Genomic DNA, 26,718 nt, shown 5'->3' on the forward strand with positions numbered 1-26,718 from the left:
GGTTACTTCATGCAATTCTCTACAGCGTGGAGCACAAGAAAAGGGCAGCGGAGAATAAGAGAGAAAGCCTCATCCATCTGCCTCTTCTCCTTTTCTCCATGGGTGCAAATATGCCACCTGCCCAGAGTTCTTGGACTGCTGTGGTCAGGGATGTGCAAGCAATGAGGTTTGGAGGGAAGGGTTAAGGACTGTGCAAGACCATCTCTGAAATATTGCTTGGTAGCTTAGGATCCATATTTAAACTACTAAATACTGCTGTTGGGATTACTCAGATCAGCTGTTAGAGCCAAATTTCAAGATTAGTAGGGACTCATCTGTGCCTCAGTGTCCTCATTTGTAAAATGAGAATAATTGAGTCATTGTGGGAATAAAATGGGATAATTCATAAAAATATGTATAATAGTATAGAGCATATAATGCTCACCTAATAGGAGCTATTGTTGTTATTATTAAGAGGCTCCTGGGCATTGTGTAGGTGAGGTGCATAAAGGAGGGCCCATAGAAAAAGGAAGGGGATTAGGTAATACCTGGAAATATGGCCAAATGAGAAGAACAGTTTCATTTGCTGTCTGAAAAACTTACCTGAAATTTACATTTGTAAAGAGAAAAGAGGACATTTATACCTTTGTACATTTCTGCAGTCCCAGTTCGCATGTTCATGCACCACCTTTTTGACTGACATTTCTTCTTAGTCCCCAAAAAGTCCAAGCCTCAAAGAACCACTTAGGGCTCAATACTGGCCTCCTATGGAAGTGGAATCCAGGCTTAACACCCCAAGAACTAGAGAAACAATTCTCTTTACTAAGGGGGCTTCCAGGGAAGGGGGGGTTGTATTATAATTAGTATAATAAATATTATTGTGGTAAAGGAATTGACATGAGCAGAATGAAAATGGCTGAGTAGGTGTTCATCATTTGAATGAAGGATCCTAGGGGTGGGAATGATTGGAGGGGTGTTCAGGAAGACAGAGTTGTGTGAACAAAAGCAGAGGGGCATGAAAGAACATTAGGCCTTAAAAAAGCAGTAAGTCCTTTTGTGATGCTTGAACATAGAGTATAAGAGAGCAGCGATGGCAGAGACAGAAAAAGCCAGGAAAGCTGGGAAGAATCAGATCTCTTATAGTCTTGCTGATAGACAATCTGGACTTTCTTTTCATAATTAATAAGAAATTATGGTTGAAGACTCAAGAGAGAGAGACTTAGAAGAGTCCATGAAGAAGCCAGATAAAGAATGATGGGGACTGAAACAAAAAAGTATCATTAGGGATTGTAAGGAGGATACAGATAAAACAAAAGGTAAGAATCTATACTTGGGAGTAGTCAAAATTTAAAAAAAGGAAGTACAGAGTTCCTGGGTGTCTCAGTTGGTGAAGCATCGGACTCAATTTCAGCTCAGGTCATGATCTCAGGATCGTGAGATCGAGCCCCGCATCGGGCTCCGTGCTCAGTGTGGAGTCCGCTTGGGATTCTCTCCCTCTCCCTCTGCCCCTCCTCCCCACTCTCTCTCTCAAATAAATAACTCTTTTTTTAAAAAAAAAAAGTAAGTACACATGATCTTCCGATTAAAGATTTTATTTATATGCAATGTTTTACAAAATTATTTAAAATATCACGTTAGAGTCAGTTACACATTTAGCTATTTATTTTGTTGATAATAATAGATTACACGAAATTAGGCATTTCCCAGAAAGTGGGGTGAGAGAATTCTTTAATCTATAGCCCTGGAACCTGGCAGACACACAAAGTCTTTGAAACTTTATTTCTACCTCAGAGGTCAGCATTGGTCTAGGAAGGTCCTAGATAACCTGGTATAGTGTGGGGCTGGTGCAGAATAAAATGTCTAACTTCTAAAATTAGGACTCATACTCTTAAGTAAACTCTAGGTAACTCAGTCAGTTTTAGGTACTTCTCTGACAGGAGTTCCAATAGTGTGGAAAAGGAGATCCATGGACCAGCGATTGATTTAAGAGAGTGCCACAGAATCCTATAAAATCTGGAAGAAACAGAAGCCCTACGTATAGGTTCAGACTACCCATGGTCTCTACCTTCAAAGATACATGGCACTGCCCTGACGGGTAGGTTTTTTTTGTGTGACACCAAAATTGTCATTTGCTGGATCTCTTTGTCTCCCTGGGTATCAAAACTCCATTCTGGCATAACTTTTTCCCATGCCTGTTAAAGGTTTATTACAAACTAAAGAGTTAAAGAAGCCCTCCAGATATTTTGGGAAGCAACCCAGAACAAAAGCATCAATAACAAAAGTCAAGTCAACTTCCTATATATCAAAGCACCAAAAGGTCAAGGATGTAAAAAGTGACCTTTACATTTTATAACACGACACAGTGTTTAGTTATTGTTTTCAAAAAATTGTCAGAGAACATAGAAATCTTCAAACAATAGTTAAAATGGATAGAAAGTTCTAAAGAGCGTATATTCAGAGTTTAATGAACACTCAAATATTTGTTAATCTCAAATCTATGTTATTATATATTCTACTTCCTCTAACTGTAAAAATAAGATAAATGCAGGAGTACAGGTGATCTAATCTACATCCCTAGCCCTACTCGATATGTAGCTATATCTTCAAAATCAACCTGTGCTCAAATAAAATGTAAAAGGTTATTATTTATAATATTTTTAAGTAGAAGGCATATGCCTAGAGCCTGAATAATTCAATACCAATACTGTAGTATACTTCACTTCGAAATGCTCATGTTTCTTAGCATGATGTCTTGTAAATAATGCAATGAGTTAAAAAAAAAAAAAAACTGGCCTTGGTTCGAGAGGAAAGCCTGATGAAAATGGATATAAAAACCAATTAAAAAAACAAACCAACTTCAGCATCTTTCAAGGAGAAATCTGAAACCCCAAATCACCAGTCACAATTTGCTATTAATTATCATTTGACATAACTCCTCAGTGACTTCTAGGTTATGGCTCTGTCCTCCCAATGACAGTCTTGTACCCAGAAACTGAAGGAAACCGGGCAATTCCTGAAAGTCACTGGGTAACACTTCGAGTCACATTTGGCTTCCTGTTCTAGAAGAGTGAGAAAAGATTACATTAAGGGAGAAACTTACTCCTTGACTAAAGGCATTAAACGATCCTTCAAGGGGCCCTCGAACCAAGTAGCCGTGTTGTGGACATGCATTCCACTCTCGTGTTTAAGACACAAAGGTCTCCATCTCTCTAAGGGAACTGTTTTTTCGGCATGACACACTCTCTCGCTTGCCTTGGAGCCAAGTAATTGGAACCCTAAACACACGGCGGAGCTTCTGTTGGAACCGGTTACCAACAAAACAATACAGAAAGGGATTAATGCAGCTGTTGGTCAATCCCAGGAGGATGGCAAAAGGAAGTGCCAGGTCAATGACTGCTATAACTTCACAACTATGAATGACACCCATCCAGGCCAGAGCATCCAGGAAGGTCAGAACGTGGAAGGGAAGCCAACAGATGATGAACGCCAGAACGACAGCCGCTGCCATCTTGAGGACTTGGTCGCGAGTTATTCTGTTCTTCCCGTAGCTATTGGTCTTCAGTAAGTGTTTTCTGATTCCAAAATAGCATGTGGCTATGAATATTAAAGGGATAATAAAACCAAGGATATTTTTCATTAAGGCAATCCCAGCTGACCATTGGGCATATTTCTCATGGGGGAAGGCCATAATGCAGGCATTCACTCCCAAATACTCAATGGTTCGGACATCTCGGAAATAGAATGTTGGCAACGAGGACAGACAAGCCATACACCAAACAAGGGGAACGATATAAGACGCTTGCCAGGGATTTCTTCTCTGAGACAGAAAGGGATAGATAACAGACTGGTACCTATCAACGCTCATGCAGGTGATAAAAAATATGCTCGCGAACATGTTCAGGGTCAGGAAAGAACCAAACACTTTGCACATCACAGGCCCAAAGAGCCAGTCATATCTGTAAGAATAATAGGTTGCCCAGAGAGGAAGAGTAGCCAAAAGCAGCAAATCAGCCACAGCCAGGTTGAAGATGTAAATGCTGGAAACCTTTTTAGGACCCTTTTGACAACAGAACAGCGTAACCACAATAGTATTGACAAGAAATCCAATCACAAAAATAATATAGTAGAGGATAGGAATTGCATCTAAATGCTTATCTGACGGCTTATGCGAGCAGTTAGAGGTCGACTCATTGCCAATGATGTTCACAAGTCCGAAGTGAAGGCTGTTGGTGATGTTTTTGCTGATGGTGGCCAGGGTGACGTTCTTCATATTGCAAGCTCAGTAGCTCCTACTTCTTACGCCTTCTGTGGAAATTAAATAAAAAAAAATGGAACTCCCAGAACACATACGGAGTGTAGGACATTATTAAATCATTAGCATTTTGAAAGTTTGTCGAAAGCAAAAAAAAAGAAAAGAAAAGAAAAGGTGGGTGAATATAGAAAACACTGGGAAGCACAACTGTGCCTTGTGAAATAAGAGTGGATTTTGTTCCTTGAAGAAGAAAAAGGAATTTCCTCAACAGTACCAAGCAGGTAAGACATTTCAGCCTCAGGGACTGAAAATGCTGAACAAAACTCTATTTTGCCCATCATTTCTATCATCTTTTCAAAAGGCTTAAAGGAAATCAATAGTTCAAAAGGTTAGCCTGGGTAAGAAATAGGGGAAACAAATAAGAAGGAGCCAAGAAATAAGAAAAATTAACATTTCAAAAACACTTGAGCACATATCTCAGGCTGTATACTTTCTAGAAACCACACCGCTGCCCGCTATTGCAGAGAGAAATGCCTTATTCAAGTAACTAATTATGTACAAATCATTACAGCTATGGAAAGTATAAGTAACATAAGCTATGGAAAAAATAAGTAAGTGCACAAAAGACTGAGAGAGAATATGCAAAAGAAACATATTGAGATGGGGGTAGGGTTGGTTTTTACTAACTTAACACGAATTCCTTTACTTCTACTTTTCCATTGTTTTTATAATAATAATATCATTAACAGGGAGCTCTGGAGTAGGTACGTATTTCTAAAAGCCCCCTGAACATTTTAATAGAGACTATTAGTTTTCGATCTAGATGTTTAATCTGCTTAAAAGGAAATCCATTTTCTTTTTCAATTAGGAAAAGAACAACAACAAAAAAAAAATAGCCAAATCTGATTTAGAGTCAAGTAGAAATAGTTTTGATTGCTCAATGAAATAAGAATTGAACATCAGTGATGAATCATGAGCTAACTGTATCATTTTTCCTTTGCTATCATTTCAGTTTAAACACAACAAAATAGGAACAGTGCTACATGGCTCTCAAATGTTATAATCAGTGCTCAGGTTTTTCTGATACTGGGTTTTGTTGTTGTTGTTGTTGTTGTTGTTGTTGTTGTTTTAGGAGCAGCATTACTTTAAAACAAAAGAAAATTAGCTGAAGATTAAACACAGTAAAGGAAAGACTATTACTTTTGATAGTTTCAAAATACATCTAAACTACTCAATGAGAACCGCAATCACCAAAGAATCTCCTAGTAAACAGCAAAGTTATCATTTTTGTCTAAAGCTCACTCTCTCCTCATCTTAACCTAACAAAGTAACATGAAAGAATCTCAAATAAACCCACTTGCAGACTTACTGGTCGTTGGAGTTTAAAAGTTAGTTATCATAAATCAGCTTGCCTAGTTCCTACGTGCACCCCTGTAAGAGAAACAGCGGGGAAAGAATTTAGGAGGTTTGCAAAAATACAGTGTTAAAATACAGGAAAAAGGGAAAGTTCATCCATAAAAAAAAAAAAACACTTTCACTTAATGTATGTTCTACTCTCCAGATACAGTATATAGAAATTGTGCAGACCTACCTTAAAAATTCAGGCTGAAGAATGCTTTTAATGCTTTTAAGTCTGTGCTTATTCGTTCCCTTAGACTCGGGGACGTAATAGCACGAGATCTCTGGTTTCCTTCTTATATGTTCGGTCTGTCCACTGGGAGCCTTCAACCTACATAATTCTAGGGCTGACTTACGAACACTTGCCAGCCGTTTTCAGAGAGGTTTTTTTTTCTTTTTTTGGCTGCAAAACATTAATCTGAAATTCTCACTGTCTCCAATCATAACAGCTCATTCAAATAAATCTCAAACCAAAAAATGAAATTTCCACAAATGTGTTGGAGAATTTTGAAATCGGTGGCTTACTTTAAAAGAAGAATATAATTATTTGCAGAATCTTCTCTTCCCTTTTCCCTGATACTGACACTCTAAGGCGAGTTAAGGAGTGGGGAATAGAGAACGTATTCTGGTAGCAGCACCTTTGTCCACCAACGTCTGTTACCACCTTCATTACTTTTTGAGATTTTTTTTTTACCTCTGTTCATTAAAGAACAGTAGCGACTTTACCCAAAGTCTAAACTTTCTCAAACTTCTCCCTTGCTTCAAGCAATTTTTGTTGGCTGGTTGCTGGAGAGGTGGTGATAGGAGGGGTATAATTTTCACGGCTTCAAAAAGAGGTATTAGCAAATAGTGTCTCCTTTCACAGGTCCCTGTCCTGTTTGTGGTTTCAACACAAAGCACACAAAGGTGAAGAAGGATCAGGCAACCACCACGGCTCAGATCACTGTTGGTCTTTCTTTTTGTTGGTGGTGGGGGTGACCAAACTTACAAATCAGTCCCACAGCCGCAAGAGTGACAAAAGAAAGATCGGGACAGGTGACAGCAGTGAGACTCACAGCCAACAATAAACTCTAAGGGCCAAACACTGTGCTGAGTGCTCAGTAATCTAAGAGTGAGCCGATGGAACGTACTGGTCGGTACAGGGCTAGGCTCCTGGGATACAACGGCCAGGCTCCACAAGCTCAGCTATACCCACTTTCTTATCCTATGACCTTGGCCAAGTTACTTTTCTTCTCCATGTCTCAGTTTTCTCATCTGAGAAATGGGGATGATGCTGATTACCTACATCACAGAGTTCTGAAAATTAAATGAGCTAATACATTTAAAAATGCCTGAAACCATGCTTCACATATGGTAGATGCAATGATAAAGTCTTGCTATTACCTCCATTTTCCAAATCGGGAAGCTAGGGCTCATGGAGTTTAAATGACTTTCCTGAGGTCACATAGCTATTAAATGGAGGACATCTGAATTTTAACCGAGGCAGTCTCATGACAGAGTCCATGCTCTTAACCGCCACGTTAAAGGAGGGAGCCCTCGCTGGCCCTTTCCTCTCATTCTTTGTCTTGGCAAAAAGAAAACATGTGACATTTACAAAAAGCCACAGCCAATCATTCACAAGGTGTCACAAAAACACTAAAGGAGGGGAAAAGCGTTTGAAGGATTGTTATGTGGGAGAACGAATTTTTCTTAATTTTATTCCCCATATTGCGGCCAATCCTGTGGCACATGGGACCAGAAAGAAGAGGTCACCCTTCCCTGAAAAATATTAGTAGGATTCAAAGGTTTGCACACCACCATCTTGGTGACTCTTTCGGTTAGACTGAGTTTGCACATTGAGGAAATGCTCCTAAGATACATACACACCATTGTATTACATTTCAAAATATTTGTTTCCTATGCTCTGGACAGATTCAGGTGGAGGCTCTGTCCAAACGATGGAGCACTGATGTCTGGGAAACGAATGAGCGGGCACATATGGTTATCGGCAGGAGAGATGAAATGGGAACCGGTTTCACTCTTTGTTTAAGCCTAGTTTCTCCCTCCATTTCTAATGTTTGTTTTTGCCACATACAGGGGAATTTTCCAGGCCAGAGCCCCCTGAGTGGTCACGATGGGTCAGGTTCCCACCCTGCTCTATTTCTAGCCCCCTCTCGGCCGGTTGCAAAGAAACAGCCAGGAGGTAAGCTATAAACATTTGAGAACAAACTGCAGGCTCGCCTCTGGGAGACCTAGCCTTGAACACCCCCGACGAGCAGGGGACCTTGTCTAGAGCTTTTGTCCTTCATTACAGTAAGTTCTGACGTAAATAAAGTTTAAAGAGGCACACATTTCCCAGAAGATTAAAAGAACATTTACTCAGCTTCCTCATAATTTTAGAAGCAAAAATTTTCACAACTCAAAGAAAAACTTTGTAACTGCAGGGAATTAAGGGAAAAAGTTTTTTGTTTTTTTTTAAAAGGAATAACAATAATATCGACACCACTTGAAGCAAGAAATACAGCATATTATTGATTCAGCAAAGAACTCCAAGTTAAGCCAACAATGTAAATACACTTGAGAGTCAAATAAATGCCAACCATAGGAAGCAGTACAACACAGAAAAATTCACTCTCCTGGGGACAGGGGGTAATTTTTCTGCTGGAAGATTGACTTTAAAAGCCTCAGGTCATTTGAATAAATTATGCAGCTCTTCAGGGCAAGTGCAGCTTGGCTAGCAGAATTAAACAATGGTAAATCACTTTAATTTTTTTCTAGTGAATACCTATTATTTATCATGAGATTACTTAACAGTAAAATTTAAACGACCAGACTAAAAAAAAAAAAAAAAAAAAAAAAAAAAAAAAAAAAGATGTTCTTGAGAGGACTTTCTCCTCTGTCAGAAGGATACAGGGTTCAGAAAAAAAATCTTATTTGTCCCTCCCACCCCCACTCAGACACACAGATGAGGCTTTGAAGGAGAACAAGAATTATTAAACGCAAAAGTCAGGATATAATGCCCTCATTCTAAAGGTGAGGATTAGAGGTGCAGATCATGGAATAATTAAATGTGTGGGGGCCATCTTTTTCAGTTTAAGTTTTTCAGCGTCATTTTAATTTCCCCCACCCCAGCCACCTGAGTCCCCATCCAGACCAATAGCATTTCCATTTCTCCCAAGTTCTATAAACGTGCACCCACATGCGTGCACACACACACACACACAGATACCCACGTACATACTAAACACCAATCTTTTTCAATTCACTTACCCATAGGGAAGCCTTACTTTAATTGCCACTGTATTTTTCCAAACCTGGGTATCCCTGAAAGGAGGACAGTTAAGAAGATTGCCCATTATTGTATGTTTTTCCAGATTCTCTTTGTGCATCTCTGTAGTTTCCAATATAATGAGAACAAGAATATCAGGATGAAAGCAAGTGAAAAAGAGCTAACAATCAGATTATTCATTTTGCAGAAACCAGCCTAAAAATTCAGTAAAATGGCCAATATGAGTGATTATTTGCATCAAATTAACTGTCTGTTTAGGCATCATATAGAGAGTAACTGAGAGGGATATTAAATCAGCTAACAAGGTGGAATCCAAGTGGCGAAATGAGTAGATGTCTGATTCAGTACATTCCTGAGACCAGTTGTTTCCAGCTGAATCTGGTCCCAAGAACATAAGGAGAAGGAAGAGTTCCAATTTCCCTTTGCCCCAAAGGCATCTGCAGGCCTGAGCATCATGTTCAGCCCAGGATCTCACAGAAGGCACCTGAGTTCTACCAAATAGCATCTCAGTGCTATGTAACCCAACTGGTGGAAAAATAAAAAATTGATAATTGTCTTTATTTTTGGTTCACTGATCTGACATTTCCCCCTACTTATCTGACTCAATTAATTAGGTAGGGTATTATAATATGCCACTCCAAACTATGCTACTTTGGCATAAGGATTATTTTGAGCTAGAGACAATTGAGCAGAAGCAGATAGAAGAAAAACTCTCTGCCCTCTTCCTATTTGCCTGAAAGCAGGATATGAATTTATAAATGTGTCTTTCTTTCCTTTACCCTAAAAGACGGAACTCTTAATGCCCGGCAGAGCTCTAGACTCTTATCAGCCCAGAGATGGACACCAAGAGGAATCTACATAACAAACCTTACTAAATAATTCCTATCTTCTATTAGTTTTCTCCATATATTTACCTTCCTACAGTTTGCCACTCTAAAAGCCTAAACCCCTTTTCTTTTGTCCCTTCTCTATAAATCTGTTGTTCTTTTCTTAAGATGCTATATGAGCCCAAGTTCTGACCACCACTTTGAGTTATTCATCACTGAGTTTTCCCATGTGTATGCATACTGCACATGTTAATAAACTCTGGCTCTATTGAATCTGTCTTTTGTCAGTTAATTTCACACTGCCAGCTACTAGACCTAAGAGGGTAGAGGAATTTTGTCCTTTCTTACAATTATCCGAAATGGCCAATTAATTAAATACACCAAACAACCAGTTGTCTTATCAATATTTTAACACCACTGTTAGGTAATGAGGATGTTTGGGAGAGATGTTGTCAGATTGGCTCTCATTAGGCAGTGGATCAACAAATCATTAAGTCTAGAGTGGGGTCCATAGGCTTGAAGTCCAGAACAAGAACTTTCTCAAATAGCCCAGGCTTTCAGCAATTGACTCATGCCAACAAAATTCTCACAAATCTGGGGATGCCAGGGTGGCTCAGTCAGTTAAGCGTCTGACTCTTGATTTTCGCTCCGGTCATGATCCCAGGGTCGTGAGATCGAGCCCTGAATCAGGCTCTGCACTCAGCACAGAGTCTGCCTGAGATTCTCTCCCTCTCCCTCTCCCTTTGTCCCTCCCCCCACTCATGCTCGCTCTCTGTCTTTAAAATAAATAAATAAAATCTTTTAAAAAATTCTCACAAACCTGATATACCACCTTGACTGCTACTGTATCATTTTATAATAAGGATATACTACATTTCAATGACCATAAAGCTTGTGTTCCTTATTTAAAGCACCCTCTCCATCTCCTTCACAATACCAATAGAGGAAATCTGGCTTGGTGACTATGCTATCAGACCAGGAAAACTGGTAACTGGGAGCATATTTCACTTCAGCTCTGGGAAATTCTATAACAGGGATAATCATTCTAGAAGCCAGATTGATGAATCCCCCAAATCATTCTAGAAGCCAGATTGATGAATCCCCCAAATCATTCTCTCCACTAGTTTTGCCTCTCTGAGCCTTAATTTCTAGTTGCCACCCAATTTTATTGATACTCTATTTTATAATAGAGTATAACAATTTAGAAGCTATAGTCAAGTCCCTGCTCCAGGCAGCCTAGAAGCTTTTGTTTGATTAATTCAAATAAGACAAACTCTCAAAGTTGGAGAATGGGGGTGGGGAAAAGCAATGCCTCATTGTTTGTGTCTACAACAAAGAGAGGGAAGGGGGCAAAAGAACATCTCTCAAAAACTAGCCGTAAGTTCAAAGAAAATAATAAAAACAAACAGTTATTTCGCTTTGTTTGAGGGACTCATCTGCTCAAACTCTTCCTGAGGCCCCTAAAAAGACAGAAAAATAACAACACATTGTACAGCTTTGTTTGTTTGTTTGTTTACAGAGAGAGAGAGCATGCGCACAGCAGGGGGAGTGGCAGAGGGGGAAGGAGAGGGAGAGGGAATCTAAAGCAGACTCTGCACTGAGCGTGGAACCTGATGCAGGACTAGATCCCACGACCCTGAGATCATGACCTGAGCTGAAACCAAGAGCACAAGGCTCAACCGACCGAGCCACCCAGGTGCCCCTGTACAGCTTTGGATATATTTTGCTTTGGGGGTATAAAACAATTTAAGATTAGAAGATAGAGCAGATGACAGGAAGTCAAGTGACAGGCAGTTTTTGAAGGATTATAGGGCTTTTACTCCAAGGAAATGAAAAACAGGATACTTATCACTGGGAATTCTGAGACTGCTTGAGATTTTAGGTATTGACCCTACCAATATTTGGATTCATGGTGTTCAATACAGATTTGTAAAATCTACAACCAAAAGGAGAATTTTTACTGTAAATAATTTGCAGTGCATCCCCACAGAAAATAGTTCATGTTCAGGTATCTGGGAGTTGATACAATTCCATACAATTATGTTGTATCTTATTTCACTATTAACAATCCTATTTCATATTGGTCCTATTTTATATTGGTCACACAGTCAAAATTATTCACCTTTTTAAAAATTGAGGTATAATTCACATACCATAAAATATACCCATTTAAAATGTACAATTCAATGGTCTTTAGCATATTCACAAAGTTGTGCGACTATCACCACTATATAAGTCCAGAACAGTTTCATTACCTCTAAAAGAAACCTAATACCCATTAGCAACCACTCTGCTTTCCCCCTCTCCCAGCCTCTATTCTCCTCTTAAGCTTAAAAGATGAACTGTAGCCTAGAAATTCCACAAGACATTGTCTAGAGAAAAAGATAACAAATCAAAACATAAATGAATGAACTTTAAGAACAATCCTGCATACTATTTTCATTGTGCTTTAGTTATTTTCAATGGCATGAATCTGTGGCCCCACAGATTGCAGTAAACTAAACACTCGTTCAGTGAACATTTAGTCCTGTTAGTGTAAGTCTACTTCCCCCGACTGTATACATTCTTGTTGAGCTATTTGTACTAAACTCCCAGTCAGGTTTCTTTGGCGTTAATGCAAAAAATAAATGTCACGTAAATAGCCTCTAGCGTTGATTCTATCTGAAGGTCCCCAACCTCTTTGTGAAGAGAAGCCACTTTTCATTTCCCCAGACATGAAGTCCCCAGGGGTTGTTAGGGAGGTGCTGACATCAAAGACTGTGAATAGAGTAGGGACAGGGTAGCAGGCACTATGCTGGGCACTCAAACGCATCATATAAACCTCAACAATCCTGAGAGACAGTTCTCATCCTCGTTTCGTAAGTAAGGAGAGGAGAAATTCGGACATTGAAGCACACAGAGGTTAAATAACTCGCCCAAGATCAAACAGCTCATAAAGTATGAAACTCAGGCTCAAACCCCAGGCATGATGTTGACTACACCATTCTGGTAAATATGAGGCACAAGATGAATTCCTTTCCCCAATTCAAGAGGGACTTCTAAGCATTCTGGGAATTTCTGGGTTAAAGTCAATCAGAAAAATGCTTTTAAAAATTAGCAGGATAACTCAGGAAATGAGAATAATTGACAAATATAATATACTCAGAGCAAATCTCACAGGTAAAATCCTGTAAAGAGAAGATTTTTCTTTACTGACTCTTAACTCAAAAATGAATAGCTAAGATGGAGTCAATAAGGTGAAAAGAGCTTGAATTGCAACAGTTTAGGGCTTTGTTTATATAACTTAACTGTACAAATCTTTTTGGAGTACTGGGAAAGCTTTCTAATGAAATCTAAAACTGTATACGTATATAAAATAAAATGACAATGAATACGTAACTCGTCCTATACTTTCAAAATAAATGTATTTTTTCCCATCAGATTGTAAATTTTTATTTTTTCCCTTGAAATTTTGCCAAATACTTTGAGAAGCTCCAGGCACTCTGTAAGACTTAGGATGAATACTAGAGTAAAAAACAATGTGAGTTCTATTACGTATCCAGCTAGCTAACCTACCTATAATGCCTTCCCACTGTTCAAGACAACAAACTCCAGGCAGCATAGGACGGCAGAGGAGACAGGAGAGGAGGATCCAAGCTCATTGCTCTCGTTGTTAAAAAGTAAATCTTTGAGAATAAAAAATGTATTTGGGCCAGTAGGTTAATTATGGCAGTTCTGTGCTTGTTTGGAGGTTTGAGCATGGAAGCTAGAGAAGAGAATGGTCCTCCTTTCTCTGGGAAAGAAGTACATGGAAAATGAAAGAATGGAAGGATCATCCCCTTTACCAGCCATTTATACCAAATACAGTTAGTTACTGGAAAAGTTGGATTGAGCATTTGACAATGTTAGCCTTCTGGGTGCTCATGTAGGATACTGCTGACATTATCCACACCATCTTTAGAGCCTGAGCTTAACATTTTCTCGAGGCCTACCAAGAACCAGGCCTTGGGCCAGGTGCTGAAAATACAGAGATAAATAAAATGTGCTTGCTAGTTTCCAGGAGCTTCTGGTCTCATTTATTTCAATGAAATAAACTTTTTATAACAATTTCTTTCTTACTTTGACTTTGTGAATATGAGCAAGCCTTAGGGGGAGTTCTTAGGATAAGGAGAGGGAAGTGAAAGCAGAATCTTTCAGGGTCTACTGTAGACTGGTGGCTGTTGGAAGACTAATACTGGTAATATATTGTCCATTTGTCAGAGTTTCTCTCTCTCTCTCCCCCCCCACCCCATCTGTCACATCCTCTTCCTTCTCACCGCCCTTCCTCTCCCCCTCTCTCGTGTCTCCTCCAGCAATTTATTTTTGCATTTTGTCCTTGTTACCATTTTTGTAACTTGCGTTGGACAGACTGCAATGAAAAATATATTTTTCCACATGTTACATATTCAAAGTAATAGGCATGCCGTGGCCATCACTGGTCTCAAGGACCAGACAGCTCAGATGATTAGATATACAACACAGGGATCATGTGGACAGATCAAGGCAATAATGTGGCTGATTGTCACAGAGGCTGACCTAGAAGGAACAGTCCAGTCGTGGTACAGGTTTATAGGAACTTAGGTTATCGTATCGCTCCAAATGGACCTAAGCGTCCAACCACTGATGGCTCCACATTCACAGATTAAAAATAAAATAAAGAAGATTTTGAAATATGTGACACGAAACATAGTGTTAACGATTTTGAGGACCTCGGTCTATTCTCACCCATATTTAGTCATAGAGCACAGCAGTTCAAAATGCAAGCCCTGGAGTCAGATGCACCTAAATTGGGTCCCTGTTCTACTATTTACTAGCTGTGTGACATTAGATAAGTTACTTCACATCTCTGAGTTCCAGCTTCTTTGGGCTATTATAAGGATTAAATTAGACAATGTGTAATAAAGCATTTAGTACAGTAAGTGGAATATAGTACATTCAATGAATAGTTTCCATTTGAATTAAACCACCGTGATTACTTGTCAAAAGTAAGTAAGCCGGGGGCGCCTGGGTGGCTCAGTCGGTGACCTGCCTTCGGCTTAGGTCATGATCCCAGGGTCCTGGGCTCAAGCCCCGCATCAGGCTCTCTGCTCGGGGGGAGAGTCTGCTTCTCCCTCTCCCCCTCCCTCTGTGCTCTCTCTCTCTCAAATAAATAAATAAAAATCTTAAAAAAAAAAAAAAAAGTAAGTAAGCCAAATAAATCAGTGGTGCACTAGACTATTCTGTTGTTGCTTTATACCAAAACAAGGTAGATGTAGTTTTGCATAAGATACATGGCAGCATAAATAAAATATTTTCTGGAGACTAAGTGATTCATGTTCACATTTCTACAAACGTAGAGTAGGAGGAAGAGCAGTACCTCCTCACAGGTAATTGTGGATTGTGGAAAATAACGTAGATAGAGAGTACATAGAGCAGGCACTAAGTAAGTGGTAACATTTAAGCACGTTGTTGCTATTATTGACGTTGTTATGATGCTTAAAATGAATAATGACAAGTATTATTAACTAAACATAAGCAACATTACTAACAATTACCTAAAACTGCCTAAAGAGCTCTAATCCTACTCTTCGACTTCTAAACAAAGTTATGAACTCAAGTGTGGCTTAGCAATGACTAGCGAAGGATTTAGAATGAAAGACACAGCTTATGTAGACAATCTGTATACATCAAATAATGTCACTCCTCTGTTCAAATGTTTCCAGTGTCTTCTCCTCCTTTAACGTGGCTTACAAGGCCTTCCATGATATAAACTGCATCCCTCCCCCAACCCACATACACACCAGCATCACCACTGCTCCAAAGACCTCAGCTCCTACCTCTTTCTTCCAGTTTGCTCCACTCCAGCCCCACGGGCTTCCCCGGTACACCTCCTACTCCTCAGACACCCTCGGCCCTCAAGGCCTTCACAAATGCTATCCCTGACTGATGAATTCTCTTTCCCCAGATAGCCACGTGACCACTCTCTCACTTCTTTTTAGATCTCTGCTCAAATGTCACCTTATTAATGAGGCTTTCCCATCCCTTTCTAACTAAAAGACCCCCCATATCCTGCTCTATCTTACATCGTAGCCATTATCACCATCTGACATAGCATTCACACACACACACACACACACACACACACACACACACACACACACACAATCACATTTTGTTTACTCACTTTCTTCTCAGACCAGAAAGTAATCTCTGTTAACAGGAAATTTGCCTCTGGTTCATTGATGCGTCTTTAGGTCCCAGAGCCAAATTTGACACAAAATAGGGGATCAATAAATACTTGTCGAATGAACGACTGTCACTTAGACAAATTTGTCCTTTAATTGGAAGTGTTTTTCGTTAGTTTGAAACAAAGGACCATCTGATAGAAAATTCTCGTATCAGTTACACCTAGACTTCTGACAACTCTCGATTCAAAAATGTACCCCGAATATGGATTTTATGAAACTGGTATGGATCTAAAGTTTCTTTCCTACTTGTTATCATTGTTGTCGTTCCTAGGCTCAGAATAATACCACCTGTTATGACAAACATTTGTCATCATTGGGATTTGATATATTAACATTTCAAAGTCTATTTGAAGTCATGTTATTGAAATGCAATCTGCAGCTCTCCTTTGCAAAGTAAATTCATCAGCTGTAGGGCACAGAGCTTTACTTGTGCTATTCAAATTTTAGAAAATTTCATACCAAGTACAATATTCAAACTAGATTTTTATTATTTAACTACTAATAAAATAAATGAAACCTAATATTATGAACTGTTCAGCAAAATTCCTAATTGTTCTTACTAAGGGAAATTGCTATTTAAGTCCCAGGGCAGAATTCAACCAAACAATTTCTAAACTACAATATACATTTCTTCTGATGGTGAATATAAAAACGAAGTTCCCCCATCAACTCACTTATCTACTCATTTAAAAACCATTTCTCGGGCATCTATTGTTATATGTTAGACACTGTACCAAGCTCTAGAGTGTGATACAAAAATGACCGAGATCTCAGCCCTTAGAAGAAAGTCTAAATTGATTGAGGGAGATTAATACAAATATCAGCATTCAACATGCATACAAAATGTGGAAAGAACACTAAGTCTGTTTAGGCAAAAATTTTGAACAGGGAGTAACCATGAGGCAGGTCATGAAGGATTGGTAGGTTAATCAGACAGAAAAAAGGGAAGAAAAGAATTTAAACAGAGGGCACCTGCTTGGCTCAGTCGGTTAAGTGTCTGCCTTCAGCTCAGGTCACGATCCCAGGGTCCTGGGATCAAGTCCCGCATCGGGCTCCTTGCTCTGCTTCTCCCTCTGCCTGCCGCTCCCCCTGCTTGTGCTCTCTCTCTCTCTCTCTCTCTTTCTCTCTCACTCTCAAATAAATAAATAAAATCCTTTAAAAAAAAAAAAAGAATTTAAACAGAAGAACACAAGGGTGGGGAGGCACAAACTGAGATGGACTTTTGAGGGAATGAAAAGATATTTGGCGGAACAGGGCTTAGGTCATTGTTCGTCAGACTGAGATCTGATTATCAACTGCATGGCTCGTTAAAAACTCCAATTCCTAAAGGCGACCACCAGACTTCAAGATATGGCCCAAGGACCTGAAGTCTTTAGTGAGCTTCTGACCTGATTCTGATGCACACTAAATGTAAGAAGCTGGTGTATGGCAGGGAGAGAATGGAAAGTAAGTGTGGAGAACAATAAAAATATATGTCGGGGCACCTGGGTGGCTCAGTCGGTTAAGCCACCCACTCTTGATTTCAGCTCAGGTCATGATCGCAGTTGTGAAATCGAGTCCCCCGTCAGGCTCCATGCTGGGCGTGGAGCCTACTTAGGATTTTCTCTCTCCCCCTGCCCCTCTCCACCCCCGGTTGCACTTTCTCTCTCTCTAAATATCTATATCTATATATCTCAAAGCATTATTAAAAAGGGCCTTTATAACCCCACTTTGGAGTTTAGATTTAATCTGCTCATTTTTTTAAAGATTTTATTTTTAAGTAATCTCTACACCCAACATGGGGCTCGAACTCACAACCCCAAGATCAAGAGTCGCATGCTCCACCCCCTGAGCCACCCAGGTGACCCTAATCTGCTCATAATGAGGAAGTTGTAGGTAGAAAACTGGCACAATTAGGTCCTTTTTTAAAAGAAATGTTTGGACAACAATGGGCAGAATGAGTAGGTATGAAAGAACTTAAGGCTATACATCCTGTTAGGATGTTTGGTGTAAAATTCACACTCTATGTTCCTCACCAACCTTAAATATGACTCGAAATTCATCATAAAAGAAGAGCTTGAAAAAAACTATGGTCATGCAACAGAATCTGTTGTTTGGTTTGAAGGAAAGGCTGGTTAGGTGAATAATCCACTTGCTATTGTTTCCTAAAAACGCCTGACATTTTCTCCTATTATGTTGTAATCTATAGAAAAGTAGTGTTTATCTGTGGAAATAAACTGATTTTAGTTTGCCTCTGGATTGATTTTGTGAGCACAGTTGTTCAAATCCCTTCGTAATTTTTCTGAATTACCTCAAGCTTACCATATTCCTAACCAAATGTCCATTTGTAACTAACTGTCATTCCTCCTGAATTTCTGAAGCTTCATGTATCCTATCTGTGTGAAGGTATGTCTGTAAAGTGTGAGAGAAACCGTTTACTTTTCCCCTCTAAGTTGATCCAGTTCTACCAGCTAAAGTTCTCGGACTTTGTATATGAGGTTCCTTTTAAAGAGTATTGTTCAGGGCAATGTTACTCGATAAAAGAGGTAACCGTAGGGGTTACTTCTATTCACACAAACGTGTGTAAACGTTTTATTATGATAATTAATTGAGACATTAATACTCCTGCTAATAACAACTGTGTTAATAATAGTTACTGTTTCTTCAGTACTTACTATGTGTTAGGAACTGTACTAAGGAAGCATGTTACAAGCACCATTATCTCTCTCATTTACCCCTCATAACAACACTTTGAGGTAAGAACTATAAGTCCCACCTTACAGGAAGTGAAACAATTTGGCCAATGTCCCTCAGCTGATATATGACAAACACAAGATTGGCATTCATGTCTGCTTACCTCAAGAAAACAACATTCTTAAAAAAAAAAAAAAAGAAAAGAAAACGACATTCTTGACTCCCTTGTTCTACCATCTTGGCTCAGTTTAATCGTATCTAGTTTTCTTTCTGGGTATATTACTGTCACCATGCTTCTTCTATTCCATTGTGCTAAGATATCAAAAGATCCTATGATTCTGACTTACGAAGGTTCAGGGATTAGAGATTTCCCTTGAGACTCATTTTACCTTATTATGAGTTATTTTCCATAAATATATACAAATTTCAATTTCCTATAAGTGTCCTAAATTGCTTCATATATGTGTCCTTTTTCTAGGGATACCGTATGCCAAAAGTGAAAGCCTGCTCCTCCTCCCTTTAAATAGCTGATAAGATGGAGAGTTCTCTAAAGGAATCATAGTCCACACTGATAGCATCTCAGATTCAGAATATTAGGGAAAGGGATAGTAGATTTTGGGTGAAGGTCTTAGCTATAGGGATTTTGAGTATCTAGTTTTCCTCATCAAAATAGTAATAGTAAAAATACTTTACATTAGGGGTGCCTGGTTGGCTCAGTCAGTAGGGTGTCCAACTCTTGATTTCGGCTCAGGTCATTGTCTCAAGGTCTGCGAGATCAAGCCCCACATTGGGCTCCCCACTCAGCAGGGAGTGTGCTTGAGATTCTCTCTCTCCTTCTCCCTTGGCCCCTCCCCCCCACTTGCACTCACTCTCTCTCTATAAAATAAATAAATCTTTTTAAAAAATACTTTACATAGGGTGCCTGGGTGGCTCAGTTGTTAAGCGTCTGCCTTCGGCTCAGGTCATGATCCCAGGGTCCTGGGATCGAGTCCTGCATCGGGCTCCTTGCTCAGCGGGGAGCCTGCTTCTCCCTCTCCCACTCCCCCTACTTGTGTTCCCTCTCTTACTGTGTCTCTCTCTGTCAAATAAATAAATAAAATCTCTTTAAAAAAATACTTTAATGTTTACCAACTTTTGTCACATTTGTTATCTTATTCAATCCTTACAAAAACCAAGAGGGTTATTATTTCGATTGTTACATGGAAATTAATACTCAAGAGCAGTTAAGTGATTTGGTCAAGATCTTATGGCCTGTAAGGCTCCTGTCCCTATTCCAGTTTTCAACCAGCCTCTTTGGCATTTCTGCACAATGTAATTTTTTACAAAGACAATTCACATGAAGGGAAAGAATAATAATAGCTGTTATTCCTTAAATCAGTCCCCAAGTCAGGTATTTTACATGCCACATATATGACTGTCAAAAAAACCTTACACGGTAGGTATTATTATACTCATTTTTCAGCTGCAATACCAAAACTAGTAACTGGTAGAGCTGAAATTTAAAACTAGATCTGTTTGGCTCCAAAGCCCATGGTCTTTCCACTAAGTGAAAAGAGTAAATGAACACCAAAAGAGTGTTCATACTTCCAAAATCAAATAAATTCCAATTAAAACAATCTTGGATTTCCATTTTTTTCAGCTTAATAAAATAGTCAAAAAAAGAAAACTTCGAACTGATGAGATTTTATTAATCAATGATGGGATTAATAACTGCCAACATGATCATACTTAGCAAAACTCAATTATTCCACTCTTAGTCATGTGTCCCAGAAAAACAATTAATCAGAAACAAGAAGATACATGTAGAAGGCCATTTAGCATAATGTACAAAAATTGGAAACTGCTAAGTTTTTCAATATGATATTACTACTACAGTATCAATATAGTGAAATGTGATTACTGAGAAGCTATGTAGGAAATAGAAAAATGTTTCAGTATTTAGTTAAAATAGCATAACCCAAAATTGGGTCTACTGGGTAGCCACCTGAAAAAATAATACTAAATCAAGTTGGATCCTTAATTCTCAATTTATACCAAAATAAATTCCAGATGAATCAAAAATTTAAACATAAGAAGCAAAAATATAAAAACAGTAATGAAGGGCATTTCTAAGCATAATGCAAAATCCAGGAGCCATCAAATGAAAAGCTAATAAATTTAACTACCTAAAAGTTTCTAAAATTCTGCAAAGCACTGAGTGATGTATGGAATTGTTGACTTACTATATTGTACACCTGAAACTAATATAACACTGTAAAAAAATAAACAAACTAATGGAAGAATTCTAAAAATAAATAAATAAAATAAAAATCTGCATAGCAAGAAAATTCAGTTAAGATGTCAACAGAACATTACTGTGAAAATGGATATGTGCAATGCACATGACAAACCGCTAATTTCCTTAACATATAAAGAGCTCCTACAAATCAATAAGAAAAAGATAAACCAACAGAAACATGGGGCAAAGACATGACCAGAGAATTCGTAGAAAAAGGAAAAATAGGGACACCTGGATGGCTCATTCATTAAGCATCTGCCTTTGGCACAGGTCATGATCCCAGGGTCCTGGGATTGAGCCCTGCATCGGGTTGCCTGCTCGGCGGGAAGCCTGCTTCTCCCTCTCCCACTCCCCCTGCTTGTGTTCCCTCTCTCGCTGCGTCTCTCTCTGTCAAATAAATAAATAAAATCTTTTTAAAAAAAAAGAAAAAGGAAAAATAAATGGCAAATGAGAAAAATGGTCAAATTCACTCTTAATTAAGGAATCCCAAATCAAAACTACAATGAGATACCATTTCTCAAACATACTGTGAGATTTTTTAAATCATTGATAATATACTACATTAGTAAGAACATACCTCATTGGTCACTCACATACATTGATAGTGAGAGTCTAAATTGGTACAATTTCTATAAAGGAAGATTTAGCAATGATGTCTATATCCTTTGCACCAAGAACTTATCCTATGAATTTATTTACATATATGTGCAAAGAAGTACAAGGATACTTATTACAGTATTGTTTATAACAAAAGCATTGAAAAGAACCTAAGTACTCATCTGTAGGGGAGTGTTAAATGATAAGATATTCATATAATGAAATATTATGCGCCAGTTAAAAAGAACAGAGGTGCTGTATGTTGCAATGTGAAACAATTTCCAAGATAAATTATTAACTGAAAAATACATGATACAGATACTTTTTTTTAAGAGAGGGAGAGAGAGAGAGAAGGGGGAGAGGGAGAGAGAAAATCTTAAGCAGTTTCCACACCTACTACAGAGCCCAGCATGGGGCTCGATCTCATGACCCTGAGATCATGGCCTGAGCCAAGAATCAAGAGTCAGACGCTTAACTGACTGAGCCACCCAGGCTCCCTGGAATAAGTCTCTGGTCTGGCATGTAAGGACTTGGAAATTTTCACTTCATCCTAACAACAAGTAAAAAGCTGAACAAACTGAAAAATAAACTTTTCTTAGATCTGTCAGAGAAGTGAGGGGAAATACTGCCCCCAAAATTGCAGCAGCAGACAGACAGATACAGAGAACCATTAACTCACTGGAGCAAATACCCACAAGCAGAAATCCCCAAGAGAACCAGTACCCGGGGCAGGAAAATTTAAACTATAAGTGACAAATTGCTGGAGGCTCAGTGTGGATATGTCTAAGAGTTAATAACTCCAGAGAGAACCAAGTCATAGGGAGGTCTCCACATTTTTTGTGAGTTTTACCACTAGGAGTTCTACCAGGTTCTCACAGTGAATATCAAAGAAAAATCCCTTTGTGCTTCCCTTAGTGGGAGGGAAAATGAAATACAATACTCTATTTTGTTGTTGTTGTTGTTGTTTTTAACGGGGCCTGGCCTCAAAAGAAACAATTTTATCAGAGTCCAACCTCCTAGGGTTTTATCAGAGCATAACTGACCTGGAGGAAGAGAAACTCAACTCCAGTCCCCTCTAGGCATCCTGTCCCATCTGAGGAGGATACAACTGAGAAACATACAGAACATTGACAGCCCAGGAGCACTGGCTAACTAAAAGACTGATACCTAATCATAGAGCTATAGAATGCTTCCTCTTCCCCCCAACACCTTACCACCACATCACTAAAGATCTATTTATCCGATTTTCTTTTGCACCATATATTATGTCCAGCTTTCAACGAAAAATTACAAGGCCTACTAAAAAACAAACAAACAAACAAAACGCAGCATGAAGAAACAGAGCAAGCACCAGAACTAGGTTCAGTTATGGCAGGAATGTTGAAATTATCAGACTGGGAATTGAAAGCAACTCTGACTAATATGCTAAGAGCTCGAATTCAAAATGTAGACAACATGTAAGAATAGATGGGCAATGTAAGCAGAAATATGGAAATTCTAAGAACCAGAAAGAAATGGGAGAGATCAAAAACACTGTAACAAAAATGAAGAATGCCTTTGATGGGCTCGTTAGTAGAGTGAACACAGCTGAGGAAATAATTTCTGAGCTCAAAGCTATGTCAATAGAAACCTCCAAAACTGAAAAGCAAAGAGAAAAAAGACTGAAAAAAAAAAAAAAACCCAGAAAATAATATCCAAGATTAGTGGGGCAACTATAAAAGGTGTAACTTATGCATAATGGGAATATCAGAAGGAGAAGAGAGAAAGGAACAAAAGAAATATTTGAAGAAATAAGACTGAGAATTTTCCCCAACTTAATGTCCGACACCATACCACAGATCCAGGAAGCTCAGAAAACACCAGGGAGGATAAATGCAAAGACAAACACACACCAAAGGAAACACTACACTGAGTCAGATCTTATTCAACCTTCAGAAAATCAAAGACAAAGAAAAAATCTTGAAAGAAATGAGAGGGAAACTCCTTTAACAATAGAGAAGCAAAAATAAGTATTATGTCTGATTTCTCAGAGCCATACGAATAAGAAGAGAGTGGAATGAAGTATTTAAAGTGTTGAGAAAGGGGCGCCTTGGTGGCTCAGTCATTAAGCGTCTGCCTTGGGCTCAGGTCATGATCCCAGGGTCCTGGGATCGAGCCCCATATCGGGCTCCCTGCTCCGTGGGAAGCCTGTTTCTCCCTCTCCCTCTCCCCCTGCTTGTGTTCCCTCTCTCGCTGTCTCTCTCTCTCTGTCAAATAAATAAATAAATAAATAAATAAATAAATAAATAAAGTGTTGAGAGAAAACAAACCACCAACCTAGAATTCTGTACCCTGCAAAATTACCCTTCAAAAATGAACTAGAAATGAGGACTGTCTCAGACAAGCCAAACTGAAGGAATTTCTTGCCAGAAAACCAGCCTTGCAAAAATGTTATAAGTTCATCGAGAGGGAAAGTGATATGTCAGAAATTCAGATCTACATAAAAAAGCAAAAGCACTGGAGAAGGAATAATTGATGCTAAAATAAAAACTTTTTTATTCTTAATTGATCTAATAGATAATAGCTTATTCGAGATAATAATAGCAACAATGTATTAGATTATATATGTTTATGTATAAGCAAAATAAATGACAGCAATTATGTAAGGGAGAGGAGGGAGGAATTGGGTTATTTTGTTATTACAAGGTGCATGCCCTACCCATGAAGTGGTATAGTATGATTTGAAAGTGGACTTGGATTAGGTGTAAGTGTATATGACAAACTCTTGGGTAACCACTAAAAAAAAGTAAAGAAAGAAGTATAACTGGGGCACCTGGGTGACTCAGTCAGTTGAGCGTCTGCCTTCGGCTCAGGTCATCATCCCGGCGTCCTGGGATCGAGCCCCACTTTGGGCTCCCTGCTTGGCTGGGAGTCTGCTTTTCCCTCTCCCTCTGCTCCTCCCCCCTGCTCACACACTCACTCTCTCTCTCTTAAATAAACAAAATTTTTTTAAAAAGAAGTATAACTGATACGCTAAGAAAGGAGAGAAAAATGGAATCATACAAAATGCTTAATTAGAGCTACACAGAAAAAGAGTGGAAGACAAAAACAGAAACAAGGAACAAAGGCAACTAACAGAAAACAAAACAAATATGGGAGAAATTAATCCAACCATATTAATAGATTGCATACCATGTAATTTATCTATTCAAGTGAACAATTCAATGTTTTTGGGTATGTTATATTGTTATTATTTTTAATTTTGGTAAAATATATATAACATAAAATTTGACATTTAAAAAATACATGTATTCAACAGTCTTGCACAATTATATGTATTATATTATGCTACAATTACTACAAAAGGTAGCTTTTTTTAATTTTAAAAACAAAAATAAAAGGTAGATATTTATACAAAAATGCTTTTAAAAATATAGAATGTCTCTGAAAGAAATTGCAACAATCGTTGCTTCTAAGTAGTGGCACTTGGGGATTGAGTAAGAAGAATGGAAGGGAAAATAATTTCTCATGTATTCTTCTGTGCTGTTTTCATGGTTTATCATGTTAATATATCTTATTCACAAAAACAAAAAAATTAGAAAAAAATAAATGTATCCAGTATATTACATAATTGGCATTTTTTTATTGCTTTCACTTTTTACACTAATGTCCAAATCACTAATAACTCAGGGTTCTCTTTCCCACTTAGAACCCTGATGAAACTTCGGAATCTTTCTTAACACAGTGTTTCAGACTTTTACAACCACTGAACCAAAGCAACTCCCAGTGAAAAATATAATTGAAATTATGTAAAGAGATGTACCCACTGAAAATATGTTGCATTAGAGATCTCTCTATATACAAGTCTTTCCGGGCGACTTGGCTATTACATTAAACAATATATCTTTCAAATAGTACTTTCCCAGAAAATATAATTAAAACAAAGATGAATAAATATGCTAAATATGAACCATGTTGCTACAGTTTTCTGATTGTATGTTTACACTTCTTTGCCAGATTAAAGACAAGAAAAACAGCATTTAAGGACTTATATACTTACCCATATGTGGAATATTCCAAACTATGTACCATTTCAACATATCCTGGCAGGTTATCTAACAATGCTGCAACATTTTTAAAGCGATCCGACTGCCAAGTCTCACAGTGTGGGATCCAGATGTGGAAGGTATTTGGAAGCGTGTATTTGCTTCTAGGCAAACCCAGGATCAGTCCATGTGAAAGAATTCCAACCTCCTCACCCCTGGAGTGTGGGTTAGTAACCATGACTGGTACGCCTTGTTGGTGGCTCTGGAACAAGAATGATCCTATCTCGCATTTGCCACCAGCCAAAAACTTGCAGCGAGCCTTTCTTGGCAGGGAGTCATTTTCAATCTAAGGGAAATGCTCAAGTCCATGGCATTTCTTTATCAAAGCCAGTAGCAGTTAGAGTTTTGCAACCTCCAATGTGCACGTGCATGTCCAAGGACATACGTACACGCTCACGTTCCCTTGCTCTAACCCCAGCCTCCCCTTAGGAGAAGCAGAGAGGGAACACTTTTCTCAGACGTCATGGGCTAGAATTAAAATTTCCTTGACACGATTTTCATCTAAAAATCTGCCAGTATTATACCCAGAAGGAAAAGGCCTGTTGCATAATTCAACAATGGGTGTGGCTTCAGTTTTCTCATCTGTAAAATGAAATAACCTTATTGGACAATCTCTTTTGATCCTATCTAGTTCAGGCTTTCCTAAATAATAAGAATCATTTAAATATAAAGAACTTTTCACAGAACATAGGAGCGATATTCAATCCCCGTTAACAATTCCTGTACCTTGAAGCTGGGATGCAAGGCCTAAATGGCTCATCTTTCTTTCTTGAGGTCTCTTTCAACTCCAAGATTCTATTGGCACTTGAGGTGTCAGTTTTGTAAACTAATATATCTGCATTTTTTTTTTTGAACACTGAACACGAACAACTCATTCGAACTGAACAATTCAGCCCTTGCTCCAGCCAACAAAACATGAATAGAAACCTAGGTATTTATATTAAACACTGAAGCTGTCTGCTGACAGGAATGTGTCCGTACATTCCTAATAAAAGCAAACAGAGCTTCACCATGAGATAATCGCAAAATTTCTATCCCTGCCTCATCCAGATCAGGAATTACCTGGAAACCTTTGGCATCCTTGAGAGTCAGACTGATACCAGCACTCCCAGGGCC

The 26,718-nt window shown here is 38.6% G+C and overlaps 1 protein-coding gene across 2 annotated transcripts; it reads right to left on the bottom strand.

The window, feature by feature from the left end:
* Positions 1-1,587: 1,587 nt before the first annotated feature.
* Positions 1,588-26,066, bottom strand: AGTR2 (angiotensin II receptor type 2). Of its 2 annotated transcripts, XM_078065080.1 has the most exons (4): positions 25,557-26,066; positions 8,879-8,932; positions 5,601-5,662; positions 1,588-4,284 (listed from the first exon to the last, which is right to left on the bottom strand). In XM_078065080.1, the coding sequence occupies exon 4, from the start codon at positions 4,247-4,249 to the stop codon at positions 3,164-3,166; it is 1,086 nt and encodes a 361-aa protein (XP_077921206.1). In that variant the 5' UTR covers positions 4,250-4,284; positions 5,601-5,662; positions 8,879-8,932; positions 25,557-26,066; the 3' UTR covers positions 1,588-3,163. The 2 variants fall into 2 exon arrangements, with proteins under 2 accessions (XP_077921206.1, XP_077921207.1); XM_078065081.1 differs by lacking the exon at positions 8,879-8,932.
* Between the last annotated feature and the right edge of the window lie 652 nt (positions 26,067-26,718).

Source organism: Halichoerus grypus, chromosome X, assembly GCF_964656455.1.
Source record: "Halichoerus grypus chromosome X, mHalGry1.hap1.1, whole genome shotgun sequence".
Classification (NCBI taxonomy): Eukaryota; Metazoa; Chordata; class Mammalia; order Carnivora; family Phocidae; genus Halichoerus; species Halichoerus grypus.